The sequence below is a fragment of the Rhinatrema bivittatum genome, chromosome 4 (genome assembly GCF_901001135.1).
Source record: "Rhinatrema bivittatum chromosome 4, aRhiBiv1.1, whole genome shotgun sequence".
Lineage (NCBI taxonomy): Eukaryota > Metazoa > Chordata > Amphibia > Gymnophiona > Rhinatrematidae > Rhinatrema > Rhinatrema bivittatum.
In genome coordinates, this window is record NC_042618.1 from 257426972 (window position 1) to 257444687 (window position 17716).

At 51.4% G+C, this 17716-nt stretch overlaps 1 protein-coding gene across 1 annotated transcript in view; it reads right to left on the reverse strand.

The window, feature by feature from the left end:
• SMC1B (structural maintenance of chromosomes 1B) overlaps window positions 1-17716 on the reverse strand; it is a 941781-nt gene that overhangs the window by 630219 nt on the left and 293846 nt on the right. The window contains 1 exon segment of the mRNA XM_029600056.1: window positions 17169-17348. Coding sequence (XP_029455916.1) covers window positions 17169-17348 — 180 coding nt within the window.

Genomic DNA, 17716 nt, shown 5'->3' on the forward strand with positions numbered 1-17716 from the left:
CCAAAGGCATCAAGGGGAAACTTTGGGCACTTTGTAAATGATGGATATAACCCATTGGTCCCAAGAGCCCCGATGGACCAGGCATCGGTGGAATCTGTGTTGAAAGGAAACTGGAGTCCATGCCTTCGTCCTCTGTGGATCCCAGAATGGGAATCGGGACTTTCAGAGACTTTGCGGGTTGCTTTGGCATCGGTGGCCCAGGCTGTGTCAGAAGGGCACCGATGAGTTCATCCAGTCTGAACAGCAACGCTGTAAATATCGATGGCTCCGGTGTCGTTATGGGGGCCAGCATCGATGGCTGTAAGTCTCGGAGAGCATCGAGCACTTCCTGGCGAATTAAACCACCCAGTTCCTCCCTGAAAGCTGGTGTACATCGATAGAGTGAGCTTGATTTTAAACAGGGTCTCCCATCTTGTCGAGGCGAGCCCGCCAACCCTTCTGAGTCATCTGGGCACAACTTGGACAGTGAGAAACTTCATGTGATGAGCCGAGGCACAGCACACAGACATCATGTGGGTGGGTAATCGACATGGTACGGGGGCATTCTGGACATTTTCGGAAACCTTTTGCCATGATGGCAGAGGTTGAGGACCAAAAACGGTCGATGGCCTACAGACACTGAAAAAGGTAGGGGCAGGAACCAACCGGCGACAGTGAACTTTACTCACCAAGCAATGAAAAACAATATCGCGATGGGAGACCCCTAAGAAGGATCTTTTTAATGAAGTAATCTTCAAGTTTTTTCGTGAGGAAAATTGTGAGAGAGAATTCTCACAGAGCTCCTAACCGCGAGGCAAACTGAAGCACGGAAAAAAAGAGACTGAAGGGAGACCCCTGTAGCTACAGAGATTATGGCACACTGAGCATGCTGGCACACTGAGCATGCTGGGCATGCTCAGTGTGCCAGTCAAAAGTTCTAGAAACTTTGGCAGAAAAGTTTTCCTTGACAGGGCTCCATCCAGTGACGTCACCCACATGTGAGGACTACCATCCTGCTTGTCCTGGGAGAAGTGCTGAGGCACAGTCCGTTCGAAGTAAAAGGCAAGTGCCCTTTTGCAATCCAGAGTGTGTAGAGCACACTCACCTTGGTGAGCGTGAGCCCTTGGGGAAAAAAAAGGCAACACAATAGACTGGTTGAGATTGAACTCTGAAACCACCTTGGGAAGGAACTTCGGGAGCGTTCACAGGACCACCTTGTCATGACAAAACTTTGTATAAGGTGGGTACGACACCAGAGCTTGCAGTTCACAGAATCTGCGAGCTGATGTAACTGCGATTAGCAAGATAACTTTCCAAGAAAGGTACTTCAGATTGCAAGAAAGCAATGGCTCAGAGATTTCAGGAGTTGCGAGAGGACTATGTTGAGATCCCAAGAGACCACCGGAGGGCGAGTTGGGGGCTTTAGCTGTAATAAGTCCCTCATAAATTACCTCACAAATGGAAGGGAAGAAACTGCAGTACCATCCATAGCCCAATGGCATGCCCCAATGGTACTGAGGTGAACCCTCACTGAAGTAGTCGGCAGACCAGATTTGGAGAGGGACAACATGTATTCTAAGAGTGCGGGAGGGGAGCAAGAGAAGGGATCCAGACCACGTCCTTCGCACCAATGAGAACCTTTTCCACTTTAGATTATATGATTTTCTGGTGGAAGGTTTTCTAAACTCCAGAATAACACGAGACACCCCTTCCAACAGGCTGAGGGCCCGCACAGTCACCCAGTCAACTTCGAAGCCGAGAGAGCCAGGGCTTGCAAGTTGGGGTGGAGGAGCTTGCCCTACTCCTGGGTGATGAGGTCTGCAGGTGCCCCCAAGTCCCGAAGGGTCGGAAACCAGACCTGATTGGGCCAGCAGGGGGTGATCAGGATTATGGAGCCCTGATCCTGCTGCAACGTCTGGAGTGTTTTCAATATGAGTAGAAGGGGAGGGTAAGCCTACAGCAACCCGGTACCCCAGTGCATCGAGAAACCATCCACTACTGATCCCTCGCTCCTCCGATCAGGGAGCAGAAGCAGAGCACTTTCCTGTTTTCCAAGGAGGGAGGTCTATATACGGGGTCCCCAGGAGCAAAAGATCCAGTTCACTACCGCTTGATTGAGGGACCACTCGTGGGGCAAGAACGCCTGGCTCAAGGCATCTGCTAGGGTGTTGTCTACCCCCAGGAGGTACACTGCCCAGAGGGTGATGCTGTTTTTGATGGCCCACGACCAAATGAGAACCACCTCCTGCCAGGGGAGGAAAGGACCCCATTCCCCACTGTTGTTCAGATACCATATGGCCACCTGATTGTTGGTCTGAACAAGAACCACTTTGTTCAGGAGCTGCTCTCAGAACATCTGAAGGGCGTACTGAATTGCTCGCAACTCCAACAGGTTGATCTGGAGCTGTGATTCCTGTGCTGTCAAAAACCCTGGGGTTCGGAAGCCCGTAAATTGTGCTCTCGACCCCGTCTGAGAAGTGTCGATGGTGAGTGTAGCCTGGGGCTGAGTACTCCAAAAGGGACATCCCCACTCCAGATTTGAGGGGTTTGACAACACTGGAGAGACTGTTGCAACAGTGTCAAGATTAGAACACCAGCATGCAGGTCCTGCGTAGCCTGACACTTTTGGGAGTGCAAAGTCCATTGTACCCTGCACATGTGCAGCCAAGCAAATGGAGTGACATGCACAGTCGCCCGGCAAATTTTGGAAATGGGGACCTCACGCAGGTGGGCTAACGGTGCCACCATGGCCCTCAGAGTGAGCTTTGATTCAGCGTCCAAGTTGAAGGCCTGCTTGTGCACAGCGGCGGCGTCTCCATGCCGTCTCCCTCCGGCGTCCCCGGACCGGCTGCGTATCCGCCATGTTGCCTGATGACGTAGGGCACGCGCTCGCTCAGACTATTGTACCAGCAAGGGTGCAAACCTCAGGGGCGTCCCCCTGAACTGACGTCATCCGCTTCCAATACAAAAGGTCTCAGTATTCGCTAACTAATCGAGTTAGTAAGGACATTGAATAGGATTCGGACTTGCTACGAATTCGTCCAAGCTACTCTGCCTCCTCGGACTTACCAGGGGTGCCCGCTCCTCAGGGGCCTCGCTCTCTTTTCTTTATTTCAGATTGCAGATAGGAACCAGTACTCACTCCTCGAGGGCCCATGTTCCTGAATACTCTGAAGATTCTCTTATTGCCTGGAATCTATCGCAGATACAGACATTTGTGAGTTACCATCACTCTCTGAGCTTTCCCTGGAACCAGGTACTCGCTCCTCGAGGGTGTAACCCTTTCCAGCTACTGAGCCTCTTTAAGACCTTATGTGAGATTGGTTATCTAGTTCTGGCTACGAACACAGCATACCCTGTCTACTCACTATCTATAGTCTCTCTACAGCTCAGCCACCCTGGGATCGCTGTTCCAGTACCTGAGGGACTTCAGCCATGCCGGGCATATCAGCCCACTACTGCCACCTCTGGTGGTTCTACTAACCTGTCTAATAAAAGAACTATTTGTGTCTGTCTCCATAACCCAGCCTAGCCAGTGGTCCCTCTCAGGATATCCTCCTGGGGGCACTGTCATCTGCCATCGGCCTAAGGATTCACCTATCTAGCTTCCTCTACAGCTGAGTGCCCTCTCCAAGCATGCTGCTGGTACAGATTGCTACTCCTTCCATCAGGGGCCTTCAGCAATAGTTCGTAACAGATTATCTACTCCCTTTCCAGGAACTGAACATATCAGATTGCTAACTCCTTCCACTGGAGTAGATTCACACAAAATTGCTAACTCTGCAGTCTATACCCTAACAAGACTGCTAACTCCTCCCTCTCCTGGAGAAGAGCATTACAGATTGCTAACTCCTCCCACCAAGGGAGCTGATTCATTACAGATTGCTAACTCCTCCCTCTCCTGGAGGAGATTCTTAATAGATTCCTAACAGATTCGTAACACAGCTGAATCAGACACTTCATAAAGTGACCCACTAAAGGCTGTACCGAGATGGGAATGCCAGCAACTCCTCGATGGTTATATACTAATGGCACTGACGTAAACCCTGACTGAGCTGGTCTGAAGCCCAAACTCGGAAACATGCCACAAAAGTCCAAAAACATGGGGAGGGGGCATGTGAAAGGATATAAGTCATGCCCCTCACACCAGGCGGAGAAACATTTTCATTTTTATCTGTAAGACTTCCTGGTGTAAGGCTTTCTAGAAGCAGCCAGGACCTGGGAGACATTTTTCCAGAGGTACAGGGGCTGAAGGAATAGGTGCTAAACATCTATACGTCAAGGCCAGCGACCTGAATTTCGGATGGCGCAATGCGCCCTGGTTCTGAGTGATCAGATCGGGTGTGGTCCCCAGTCTGATGGGATCCCTGATTGATAGATCCTGAAGAAGAGGGAACCAGACCTGCCGGGACTTGTAAAGAACCACAAGTATCATGGTCCCCAGGTTCTGTTGAAGTTATAGAAGTGTCTTCAAGAGAAGCGGAAGAGGAGGATACGTATACAGGAGGCCCTTCCCCCAGTGAAGGAAAAAGGCATCAGAGGCAGGATGACTGTCCCATGCGAACAGGGAGCAAAAATTGCTCACCTTGCAGTTGTACGGGAAGGTGAAAAAGGTCTATATATGGGGTTCCCTACAGGTGGAAAATCATGCCGCCACTGGATTCAGGGACCACTCGTGCGGCTGCAAAGAGCAGCTTACACAGTCCGCCAGCATGTTCATAGCCCCGGGCAGGTACGTTGCCCGCAGTGATATCCCCTGCAACAGGGCCCAGGCCCTGAGCTGCACCACCTCCTGACAGAGGAGGAACGACCCCTTGCTTCCCTGTTTGTTGAAATACTACAACGCAACTTGGTTGTCCATCCGAATTAGAACGTCCTTGTGTGACAACTAGTCCCGGAATGCCCAGAGGGCATAATGAATCGCCCAAAGTTCTAGGAAGTTTATCTGGCAGTCCAGTGACCTTGTGTGCGGAGGCCATCCACATGGGCTCTCCATCACTGAGAAGAGGCATTGGTAGTAAGGACTACTTGGGGCAGGGAGGCTTGGAAGGGGATCCCCTGCTCCAAATTGGAGAGACTCTCCCACCAGGACAGAGAGATCCTCAGAGGTGGTGTGACAGAGACACAAGCCTCGAGGTCCTGGGATGGCTGCTGCCATAGGGACCACAACATCCATTGTGCACTGCGCATGGAAAGGCGGGCTAGCGGGGAACATGGACCGAGGCCGCCATGTGGCCCAACAAGCGAAGCAAAAGGCAGGCAATTACATCCCGACTGCTGCACACAAAAGTTACCAATGAAGCTGTGGCAAGGGCCCGGTCGCGTGGCAAGAACGCCTTTGCCTGCACCGTGTCCAGCCTGGGAGTCGAGCAGAGGTGAGACTTTGGGTAACTGATGATAAACCTCAAGGATTGCAGTGTCTGCACGATCAGGGTTAAAGCATTCAGCACCCCTGTGCGTGATTTTCTCTTGATCAACCAGTCGTCCAGGTATGGGAAGACATGCACCGCATGGCACCTGAGGTAAGCAGCCACCACACTAGGCATTTGTTGAACTGATATTAATACTCCTTGCATTCACTTCTTGCACATTCAAGATCTTCCAAGGCTAAATAGAGCTGTATCCTCTGAGAACTGGCTGTTACTGGAGCAGGCCATGCCCAGCAGGCAGGCAAAGAGAAAAGCCCAATAGTAGTCTCATCAGATCCCCATACCAGGGTCCTCTTCTCATCCAGCCGAGTGTGTCAAGGATCACCAATGATCTGTGATCCTCTGTCCTCTAAATCATCTTTCCCACCAGAGCCAGGGAGGAAAAACATACAGAAGTTTGACCTTTGGCCAGGGTGGAATGAGGACATCAATCCCACTGGAACCCCACTCTTTCCTGCAATTGGAGAACCAATTGACTTTTGTATTCCTATGAGTCACTATGATATCCATTGTAAGGAGTCCCTCAATGAATCACTATTACCTGAAAAGCCTCTTAGCTGAACTCCCTTTCTCTGGAATCCAATAGGTTTCTGCTCAGAAAATCCACCTATTTTCTATGCCTGCAATGCGAGCCACTAATAGACTTGGAGATTTAGCTTTGCCCAGGCGAACATAAGATATGCTTCTACTTCTATACAGAGTATATATTTTTTTGTTCACAAATGCAACAGCCATGGCATTGTCTAAAAGAACTCAAATTGCAGCTCCCTTCAACCACTGAAGAAAGTGGATCAGCGCTAATCTGATGGCTCTAGGTTCCAAATTGTTGAATGAACAAGACACCTCCTCCTCAGAGTCTTCCTTTCCTCCTCCTCCTGAGCAATACGGTTGCTGCAATGTGCTCCTCAGCCAAGGAGACTCACTTTAGATATGACCATTATTCAACTGGGAGCCTCCAATGGCATACCCATAGATGAATTCTAGGGCTTTGATCACCATGCAATGCTCTTGTTTACTTCAGGGAAGAGAGGCAAGTGGATATCACAGTTCTGAGGTGGAGAAGATCACTGAGCCAGAGAAGTTCTCTCAAGGGGACATACGTGAGCCCTCACCCAGAGAACCAGCTCCAAAGTGGCTGCCATGTAACTCAGAAGCAGAAGGCAATCCCACATATTTGGTGCATTCTGTACTTGAAAGAAATTCACCTCTGTCAACACTCTCTTCTGTCAAGAGCACTGGTATCAAATCGAGCCTCTACTCCAGGAATCAAGAAGGATAATGCTGTGGATCACAACTGATTATCCAACCTAAACCCTCCCAACATTGCACCACTGACAGATGCAGACTGGCCCTTTGGTAAAGAATTGGCCCTTATAAGCCAGTCATCTAGATATAGATGAACTAGGATCCCTTTCTTTTAAAGAAGACTGCTATGTATACGTAACATAAGAACATGCCATATTTGGTCAGTCCAAGGGTCCATCAAGCCCAGCATACTGTTTCCAACAGTGGCCAATCCAGGCCATAAGAACCTGGCAAGTACCCAAAAACTAAGTCTAGTCTTTGTTACTGTTGCTAGTAATAGCAGTGGCTGTCAACTTAATTAATAGCAGGTAATGGATTTCTCCTCCAAGAACTTATCCAATCCTTTTTTAAACACAGCTATACTAACTAACCTTGGTGAAAACTCTTGACAATGTGGCCAGACCAAAGGGGAGCACTAGGAACTGAAACTGAAAAATTTTCCTAATATTCAAAATCAAAGAAACTTCTAATGACTTTGGTAACAGAAGTGTAGAAGTAGGCTTCTGACAGATCCAGGGAATACAGAAATTTCCCTTTTCTGACTGTAGCAACCACGGATCGGAGAGTTTCCATTCTGAAGTGAGGCACATGTGGATATTTGTTCACTCCCTTGAGGTCTGGAATGGGGTGGAATGAGCCATCCTTCTTTAGTATTATGAAATATATGGAACAGCAGCCTAGACCCTGCTCCCTGAGAGGAACTGAAACTAATGCTTCCAAATTCTGAAGTCTCTTCAGGGTAGCCTTTACCACCACTTCCTTGGCATTGAATTCACAGGCAGAGACCATAAAGGTATCAAAGTGGAATGGGACCATTCTAGAAAATAACTGCTTTGAGGTGATATGGATCCATTCCTGGAAATAAAGCTGAAGATGATCTTCCACTGGGATTACCAGGGGAAGGCTTGCTGGGCAGACTGGATGGGCCGTTTGGTCTTCTTCTGCCGTCATTTCTATGTTTCTATAAGGACCCACCAAATATCACTGTAATTGCCAGAAAGGTCCCAGAGGCTCAGACATTGTCACCTCGAGGCATCCTGGCCCCTCGGCCCCTCAAAAGGATTGACCTTTGCCTCAGAATCTAGACTGCTGGGCTGAAGACTGCCTACCTGGATGGTACCTCTTTGCATTCAGAGAATGCATCTGACCCCTAGCAGTACAAGGCATCCCATGGAACTTCTGATAGCCTCGGGGCTAAACTTCACCCAAGTTCTTAACCAATTTGCCGAAATCCTCACTGAAAAGCTGCTCCCCTTTAAACAGAAACTTACTCAAATGGGACTTAGAATAATAATCCACAGCCCAGGTGAGCAGCCAGAGATATCCGTGTGCCCCAACTACCATCACTATTACCTCAGAAGAGATTCTCACCAAGTCATAAAGGGAATCTGCTACAAAGGTAACCATAGACTCTAGCAGAGCTACTTCTGAGCTCTCCAGAAATTGCAGGGTCCAATAGGCATATGCCACATAACGTCCACAAATTGAAGATTGATCTGCAAGGAGCACAAAAGAAAGGCTTGTTTTATGAGCACCTCAGTCTTTTTATCTAACACATCCTTAAAGGCAGCATTATCTTTTACAGGCATATGTGTCAGAAGGAGTGTCCACCCTAGGGACCTGGAACAAGGCTTCCCTGTCCACGGCCGGTAAAGAGTAAAGCCTATTCACCTTCCCCTTTTGAGACCTCCTTTAGGAGTCTCCCACTCTGACAAGATCATGCATTTCACCAATATGAAAATGGAAAGCCTTAGGCAATTGTTTAACCCCCTCCAGGATTGGGAACCCATCAGTAATCTTCGCCATTGGCAGTCAACTTCCCTTCCTCTGAAGAATACTGTAAGCTCTCTATATCTGCCGCTTCCTCAAAGTCTTCCACAGAACATCCAGGTGAGAATCTGGCTCTGAGTGGCCCACAAAGGAGCCCTCTTTAAAAAAGATAAAAAAAACTTGCTGCATGACTCGCAACAATTTAGATGACCCAGCATCCTGACTATTCAACCACCCTGAACAGCATCCAAGTTCCCCTAGCTTTCTGGAGCTAAAATAGGAGTTTCCAACTGATACCTTTGGGAATTAGGCATCTGAGAGGCCGCAATTTGGGAAGGAGACAAAATGAGAACATTTCCTATCTCAGGGTGCTGAAATGGCCATGTGCTCCATAGCTGCTGCAACCACTACTGAGAACCCTGAGGAAGCCTTGGATATAGAGCAGAAAAAAAGAAGAAAACACCAGTAAGGCGGCATCCTCTGCACTCTCTCCGTATGTGGCCACCCAGCATAGCTAATCTCTCCCCACTCCACTGCAAAGGATACCAATAAGTCACAAGAAATAAAATATACAGCAGCTGGCCTCCCTTCACAGATAGATATTGTTTGTGCTTCTGATTTGCAAGTTATTCCCAGCTGAGCAACCTTTGCCCTCAGACTCCCAAGGTTTTGCCTTGGTGAGCAGGCCCTGGTCTTCATGTTGCCCATGGACAGGTTAACCAAATATCCAAATTACTACCTCCACCTTCCTCTATTCCTGATGCCTTTCAACTAGCTTGATCACTCCATTCTTATACTTCACTTTCAATGCATATCCAGCATAGTTCTCTGCTTCAACAGCAGGGGAAAAAAAAAACTGTTACTTCACACATCCAGCAGAGCTCTCTGCTTAAACGGCAGGGGAGAAGAAAAAAGGGTTCGCACTCACAAAGCGGGGAGTAGCTGGCTTGTTACGGCAGTTACTACCCCAAACCAAATGTACCTGATACTTCACTCTCGACGCATATCCAGCATGGCTCTCTGCTTCAACGGCATGGGAGAAAGACTGATACATCACGAATTTCCAGCATAGCTCTCTGCTTCAACGGCAGGGGAAAAGAAAAACTGATACTTCACGCATATCCAGCATAACTTCAACGGCAGGGGAGAAGAAAAAAGGATTCACACTCACAAAGCGGGGAGTAGCTGGCTTGTTACGGCGGTTACTACCCCAAACCAAATGTGCCTGATACTTCACTTTCGATGCATATCCAGCATAGCTCTCTGCTTCAACGGCAGGGGAGAAGAAAAAAACTGATACCTCACGCATATCCAGCATAGCTCCCTGCTTCAACGGCAGGGGAGAAGATAAACAACCAATAAGGGCTGTATGACATAGTCTGGGTAAAAACAAATAAGCATGGGTGTGGCTTGCTTGTTGCGGCGGTTGCTACCCCTACTACCTCTAACTAATCAAGCTGGATGTTTCACTTGGATGCAGCTCCATCACCGCTCTCTACATTGATGGCGGGGGTGGAAGGGAATTAGAACCAAGAGCTAAGAGAAACAGATAAGTATGGGAGAAGAAGTGAGGGAGGCTTGCTGGGCAGACTGGATGGGCCATTTGGTCTTCTTCTGCCATCATTTCTATGTTTCTATGTTTCTAAGTTGTTGTGAGGGGCTGCAAGAAATCCTTCAACAGAGCTTCTTCTCCTTTTTTAGTCCCTCTGGGGTTCCTCCCCCAACTGCCCTTCTTCTGTCTGCCCTACTTAAGGTTCTTTCTGTATCCTAGATGTAAGCTGTTTACAACTAAAGCTTATTTAAAAAACAAAACAAAACAAGAAATGGAGTGTTTTGTTTACCAGTGCTGCAGCTCAGAGCCCCAGGCTTTCTGTGATGGAGGAGTGTTGTTTAGGTTCTGCTTGAATGTATGACATTAAGGCAAGCAGAAGTTGGGGGGGTGGGGGGAGAGGGATGGCTGTTCTCCAACCAGGAAGCCTGTCCTTAGACTGAAAGACTCTGGGAGAAATCCAGACTCAACCAGGCAAGGCCTAATCATCACCTGGGAGCTTATCATCCTGCTAGACCAGTCTGCACCATCTGCTGCAGACAGAATATTGACATTTAGTTGTGCTCACTGCTACTAATACCAGCGATGGTACTGGAAAAGTTTTGTTCTCTATCTGCTGGCAAGGTGCCATGTACCCCCATGTGTCTGGACTGGTGTAGCAAGTTAAGGAAAAGTACTTTATCTCATGCATATTCATAGTGTTTAGACTAAACACCAGGACAGGTTTGGGAAGCCTATACTAGAAGGGAGAGAAAGGAATAGAGACTTGAGGAGGAAAGAATACTGGCACAAGGGTAAAGGGAAAAAAGTGGCACCTTTAACAGAAAGTTTACAGTGAGAAAGGGAGAAGTAAAAGAAGACAGAAGAAAGAGAGGAAGATTAAGGACATGAATGAAAAAGTACAAGCAAATTAATTTCCATGCACTTTAAGCAATGTAAAATTATGTGCAAGTTTATGCCAATATGCCATAGAATCTCAAACTGTCCACCAGAATCTATTCATGAGCTGCTGGAAAAAACATGGGGCCTTCAATATAGGAATTGGTAGAATAAACCTTTAACCAGATTGCAGGTTAGTCTAGAACTGAGTATCTAGACGATTTCTCTTCTTAATGGTTATGGCACAAAGTGAGGCAAAACCACCTTGACAATCTAATTATTCAGGAGACATTTCATAAAAGTATCTAAAAAATAACACAGAGGGGCCTGATTCATCAGTCTTTCCCCATTGTGACAAAATAGAAAACAAACCTTAAAGAATCAGCCCAGAATTGGAAATATGCTACTGTGTAATCTAACATTGTAATTGTGTTAAAAAGCTGTTCCCAAAAATATAAGAAAATTACTTCTTACCTGCTAATTTTCGTTCCTGTAGTACTAAGGATCAGTCCAGACGGTGGGTTATGTCCCCCGTCCAGCAGATGGAGTCAGAGTAAACTTTGGAGGGTGCTGGTATATAAGCCGGTGCACCCTCCTAGATCCCCAGTATCGAGCATATCAAAGCCAAACCAGAACACTGGACAGATCAAGGATGATGGATCAAGTAAATTCGCAACCATAAGAAACGCAAACATGGAATAAAACGTGCAACATGCAATGAGAACTGCCGAACATGAACAAGACACAAGTCAAGAACCCCCGAGGGGGAAGAACAGAGTACAGCGGGACAGAAGAGAATAGCCGAGCAGGTTCACCCCTAGAACTACCCCAAACAGGGTGGGCGTCTGGACTGATCCTTAGTACTACAGGAACGAAAATTAGCAGGTAAGAAGTAATTTTCTTTTCCCTGTACGTACAGGATCAGTCCAGACGGTGGGATGTACCAAAGCTTCCCTAAACCGGGTGGGTCCCTGAGAACCCTGCTCGGATCACCCTGTCCCCAAATGAACCAGACTCCAGTACCGGGGCATAGAGCCGGTAATGCCTGGAAAAAGTGTGTAGAGACTTCCAAGTCGCCGCCCGACAGATCTCCTGAACGGAGACGAGCTGAAACTCAGTGCAGGAAGCGGCCTGGGCTCGCAGAGAATGGGCCTTGATGCCCGCCGGGGGTTCCTTCCCCGACCCAATGTACGCGGAAGCCACCGCTTCCTTGAACCAGCGCGCGATTGTAGTCTTCGACGCCTGTTGGCCCTTCCTAGCTCCGGACCATAGAACGAAGAGATGATCGGAGACCCGGAACTCATTCGTCACCTCCAAGTAGCGAAGAAGCGTCCGTTTCACATCCAGGCGCCGAAGGGCCGGAGGGGCGTCCGCCGGAAAGGATGGAAGTTCCACTACCTGGTTCATGTGAAACGAAGAAACCACCTTAGGCAGGAACGAAGGTACTGTTCGCAGGGCAACCCCGGAGTCCGTAAATCGCAGGAAAGGCTCCCTGCACGACAGCGCCTGTAGCTCTGAGACACGCCGTGCCGAGGCTTTGGCAACCAGGAAAATCGCCTTTAGAGTGACGTCCTTAAGGGAAGCCTGCTGCAAGGGCTCGAAGGGGGCCCCTCCCAGGGCTCGTAACACCAAATTGAGGTTCCAGGACGGACAGAGAGGACGCACCGGCGGCCGCAAGTGCTTGACTCCCCTGAGGAACCGTGAAATGTCCGGATGGAACGACAGGTCTGACCTTCCTGAGGCGCGAGCCAAGGAAGCTAGTGCGGACACCTGCACTCTCAACGAATTGTAGGAGAGACCCTTCTCAAGTCCCTCCTGCAGAAACGCCAGGATCTGTTGTCGGGAAGCTGCGGTCACGAGGGCACCCCGCGCCGCGCACCAAACCTTGAATACCTTCCATACACGTACATAGGCAACCGATGTAGAGGTCTTGCGCGCCTTGAGGAGAGTATCCACCACGGGGAGAGCGTAGCCTCTGCTCAGGAGCCCCCTCCGTTCAAAAGCCACGCCGCAAGACAAAAGTGTGCCGCCTGCTCCGAAAATACCGGACCCTGATGAAGGAGTCGCGGGAGGTGCGCGAGCCGCAGAGGACCGTCCACCGTCACGCTGAGGAGGTCGGCGAACCACGGGCGCCACGGCCATTTGGGAGCCACCAGGATGACCCGACCGTGGTGCCACTCGATCCTCCGGATCACCTTTCCCACCAGAGGCCAGGGGGGAAAGACGTAGAGTAGGAGCAGAGGAGGCCAAGGGAGAGCCAGAGCATCGACGCCTTCCGCGCCGCGCTCCCTTCTGCGACTGAAGAACCGGGGAGCCTTTGCGTTGGAGGCGGACGCCATAAGATCCATCGCGGGCGTCCCCCAACGTCGGGAGATGAGTGCCATCGCCTCGTCTGAGAGAGACCATTCCCCGGGGTCCAGGACTTGGTGGCTCAAATAGTCTGCCTGGATGTTGTCCACCCCGGCGATGTGGGATGCCGCCAGCTGGTCTAGGAAACGTTCCGCCCACTCCATCAGCTGCGCGGCTTCCAGAGCTACCAGGCGGCTCCTGGTGCCCCCTTGCCGGTTGATGTAAGCCACCGTCGTCGCATTGTCCGAGAGGACTCGGACCGCTCGACCCCTGATCAGAGGCAAAAACTGCACGAGGGCAAGACGAACCGCTCTGGTTTCCAGGCAGTTGATCGGCCAGGTCGCCTGATCCTTTGTCCACCTTCCCTGGGCCGAGCTCCTGAGACACACTGCCCCCCAACCGGATAGACTGGCATCGGTAGTGACCACTACCCAGTCCGGTGTCTCCAGCGGGCAACCTTGAGCCAAGTTCCTGGAATCCAGCCACCAGCCCAGGCTGGACCTGGCGGTCGGAGTAAGTGGAAGAATCGCCTGGTAATCCTGAGAAACCGGTTTCCACCTCGAGAGCAGGGACATTTGCAGAGGCCGCAGGTGAGCAAAGGCCCAGGGCACTAGGCTTATAGCGAAAGCCATGGAGCCCAGGACCTGGAGGTAATCCCACGCCGTGTGCACCGGAAGAGAGGCAAACCGGATGATCTGCTCTCGCAGTGATTGTGCCTTGTCCGGACGCAGGAAGACCTTGCCCTGTGCCGTGTCGAAACGCGCCCCCAGGAAATCCAACTGTTGGGCCAGCCGCAGGCTGCTCTTGCTGAAGTTCACCACCCAGCCGAGAGATTGCAAGAAGGTCACCACCCTGTCGACCGCCGCCCGTCCCTGCGGCAGAGACTTCGCTCGGATGAGCCAGTCGTCCAGGTAAGGGTGAACCAAGATGCCTTCCCGACGGAGTGCGGCGGCTACCACCACCATGACCTTGGTAAAGGTTCTGGGCGCGGTCGCCAGCCCGAAGGGCAGCGCCCGAAACTGAAAGTGCTGACCCAGGATCTTGAAGCGAAGGAATCTCCAATGCGCCGGATGGATCGGTATATGCAAGTATGCTTCCGTGAGATCGAGGGAGGCCAGGAACTCCCCCTGATGCACCGCCGCAATGACAGATCGGAGCGTTTCCATGCGAAACTTGGAGACCCAGAGCATCTTGTTGACTTCCTTGAGGTCCAGAATGGGACGAAAGGATCCGTCCTTTTTGGGAACCACGAAGTAAATCGAATAATGCCCCGAGCCCACCTCTCCTGAGGGGACGGGCGAGATGGTTCCCAGGTCCAGAAGCCTGTCCAGCGTGTGTTGTACCCCCAGGCGCTTGTGACTTGACCCGCAGGGAGAGAAGACGAACCGGTCCCTGGGCGACCGAACAAATTCCAACGCGTAACCGTTTCTTAGGATGTCGAGGACCCATTGGTCCGTGGTGATGAGAGTCCACTCCTCGAGAAACAAAGCGATGCGACCTCCAATCCGGGGTATCGAGGAGTGGACCGGCCTGGCATCATTGAGGCTTACCAGAGGCCCCCTGGGTCGAAGAGTCACTGGCGGGCCTGCGCCCTCGAAAGGGCCAAGTCCACGTCTGTGACCGAGTTGATGGTGTCCTCGGGCCTTGTGGCCTGGATCCCCGGTAACGCCTCTGATTACGGTACCGAGACCTGGAAGTCCCAGGAGACGGACGAAAACCATGCTGGCGATCCTCAGGCAACCTGTGGACCGAATTTTCCCCCAGGGTCTTGATGATTTGATCGAGGTCCTCGCCAAAGAGAAACCTGCCCTTGAAAGGCAAAGCTCCCAGACTAGCCTTGGAGGAAGCGTCCGCTGCCCAGTTGCGGAGCCATAGAAGGCGCCTGGCGGAAACAGCTGATGCCATGGTCCTCGCCAGGACCCGCAGCAGGTCGTGCAACGTATCTGTCCCGTAAGCAATGACCGCCTCCAGACAGTCTGCCTGGGCCGCCTCCCCAGGTGGCAACTGTTGGGAGGTGAGGAGCTGTTGGACCCATCGGAGACCGGCTCTCTGGGTAAGAGAACCGCAGATGGCTGCCTGGACCCCCAGCGCCAAGACCTCAAAGATCTTCTTGAGGGCGACCTCCAGTTTTCTATCCTGTATGTCCCGAAGCGCAGTTCCCCCGGTGACCGGGATGGTAGTTCTCTTCGTGACTGCGGACACCGCCGAATCCACCTTGGGGACCTTGAGAAGGTCCAGGAAGTCCCCCGGGAGAGGATAGAGCTTGTCCATAGCCCTGCTAACCCGAAGGGACGCCTCCGGGTTGTCCCATTCCCGTACGAGAAGCTGGAGAAAGGAATCGTGAATGGAAAAGGTCCTTGCCAGGGGACGCAAGCCCGCCACGACGGGATCTCCCTTGGTGGTCGCGGAGGCCACGGAGGGGGCCAGGGGTCCCGGAGGCTCAACGGGAGGATCGAGGTCCAATTCCTGGAGAACGTGAGGAATGAGGTCCGCCAATTCCTCCTTGCGGAAAATGCGGAGCACCCGTGGGTCATCGCATTCCAGGTGCGCTGCCAAGCTCGGGTCATCGTCCACTTGCAACGCTGGGTCACCCCCCTGGGCCGGTGCAGGCGTCGTTCCACCCAGGGCTAGGGGTACAATCAGGGGCAACCTGGGGCCACCCCCCACGGCCCCCTGTCCTGAAGCCGCAGCGCCCGAGAGCCTGGGAGCCTTAGCAGGAGAAGGAGAGCCGGCTGGCCCCCCCTGCGGATTCAAACTCTGTAGGTAGGCCTGGTGCATGAGCACCACGAAATCCGCGGAGAAACTGAGAGGCCCCGCCGGTGGGGGGGGCAAGGGTCCCTGGAGAGGCCGGAAGTGGAAGGGAGAGGCCCCGAATCCAAACTCGGGGGTGCGAGTGGCAAGAAATCCTCTGTCTGCTCCTCCGCGTCTGAGCCCACGCTGCCTTCCAATTCTAAAATGGCCGCCGCTCCCGCCAAGGATGGGGGCGGGTCTAGCCCCCGGGCGCTCCGAGCGCGGCGGGGAAATAGTCGGTGGAGCGAAGCTCGTCTCCCCCCCGGGAAGGCACCGACCGCATGGAGTGTCCCTCGATGCGCCCTGACTCGGGCCGCCGCAGGACGGGCAACGGGCGCGTTGCATCGCGCTAGGTGACAGACGGGCGCCAAACGCCGAGAGCGGCGAGCAGGAGATCGTGCCGCGGGAGGAGCGGGCCTACCGTGCCCTCGCTCAACTGCCAGACCACCCTCAACCCCTGGGGCGGCAGGGGAATGGGACCTCCTTGCCGCCTGCGGCCCCGGGGAATGCAACGTCGCAGGGCCGCGGGGGAGGTGAGACAAAAAAACCGCGGAGGGAGGAGGGGAGAGGCTGGCGCCACCAGCATCCACCTCTGCGCCGAACCTAAGCTGAAAAAGGAAGGAAATAAAACAAAACCTCCCCCAAGCTTACCCCTGATGATCACCAGATTGAGCGAAGAAGAGAAAAGTAAGAGGCAGTCCCGATGGCAGGTAGAGCACCGGAGCCAGACACAAACGGCTCCTACTGACAGGAACAACCCCTTCTATTTTTTTTTTTTTTAACTTGATCCACCAACAAGAAAAAGAGAAGAACAAAGTCTGTAACTATAGCGTAGAAACACTAAGTAGGGGGAACAACGGTTCCCCTCCTCACATCTGCTGGAGTCAGAGAGATACTGGGGATCTAGGAGGGTGCACCGGCTTATATACCAGCACCCTCCAAAGTTTACTCTGACTCCATCTGCTGGACGGGGGACATAACCCACCGTCTGGACTGATCCTGTACGTACAGGGAACTTGTTATGTAACATTCCAATATAGCTGGCGTAAGAAATTTTAATTCACTGTTTAGGGATAAGCAAAAACAAAATTATAAACAATGCAAATTTAATTCCTTACTTTCAGCCTTTCTGGACCATCAAATGCAATCTGCCTTGCTTCTTTAACAGTTTCACAAACCAATCCATTCCCACATACAAACTGAATCACTTTCTTCAGAGAAGCAGTGGCGGTCTGTACAACATCAATCATCATTTTGGCTCCCCTTATCTCTCTCAGTTTTTCATTGATTGGTTTTACCTATAAAGAAAGTGTAACAGATGAAAAAAAGAAGTACACATTCTCCATGGTATATCTTGGAAATAGCAAATGTTGCTTACCTGATGTAACAGGTGTTCTCACAGGACAGCAGGATGTTAGTCCTCACAAATGGGTGACATCGAGGATGGAGCCCACCACGGAAAACTTCTGTCAAAGTTTAAACAGAACTTTGACTGGCCCCTACTGGGCATGCCCAGCAAGGCACTGACCCTGCAGCCAGCAGGGGTCTCCCTTCAGTCTGATTTTCAAGCTACAGGCAGTGCCTAGAAAGTAAAAATAAAACGAACCCAACACCGCAGGGAGGCGGGCGGGTTTCGTGAGGACTAACATCCTGCTGTCCTGTGAGA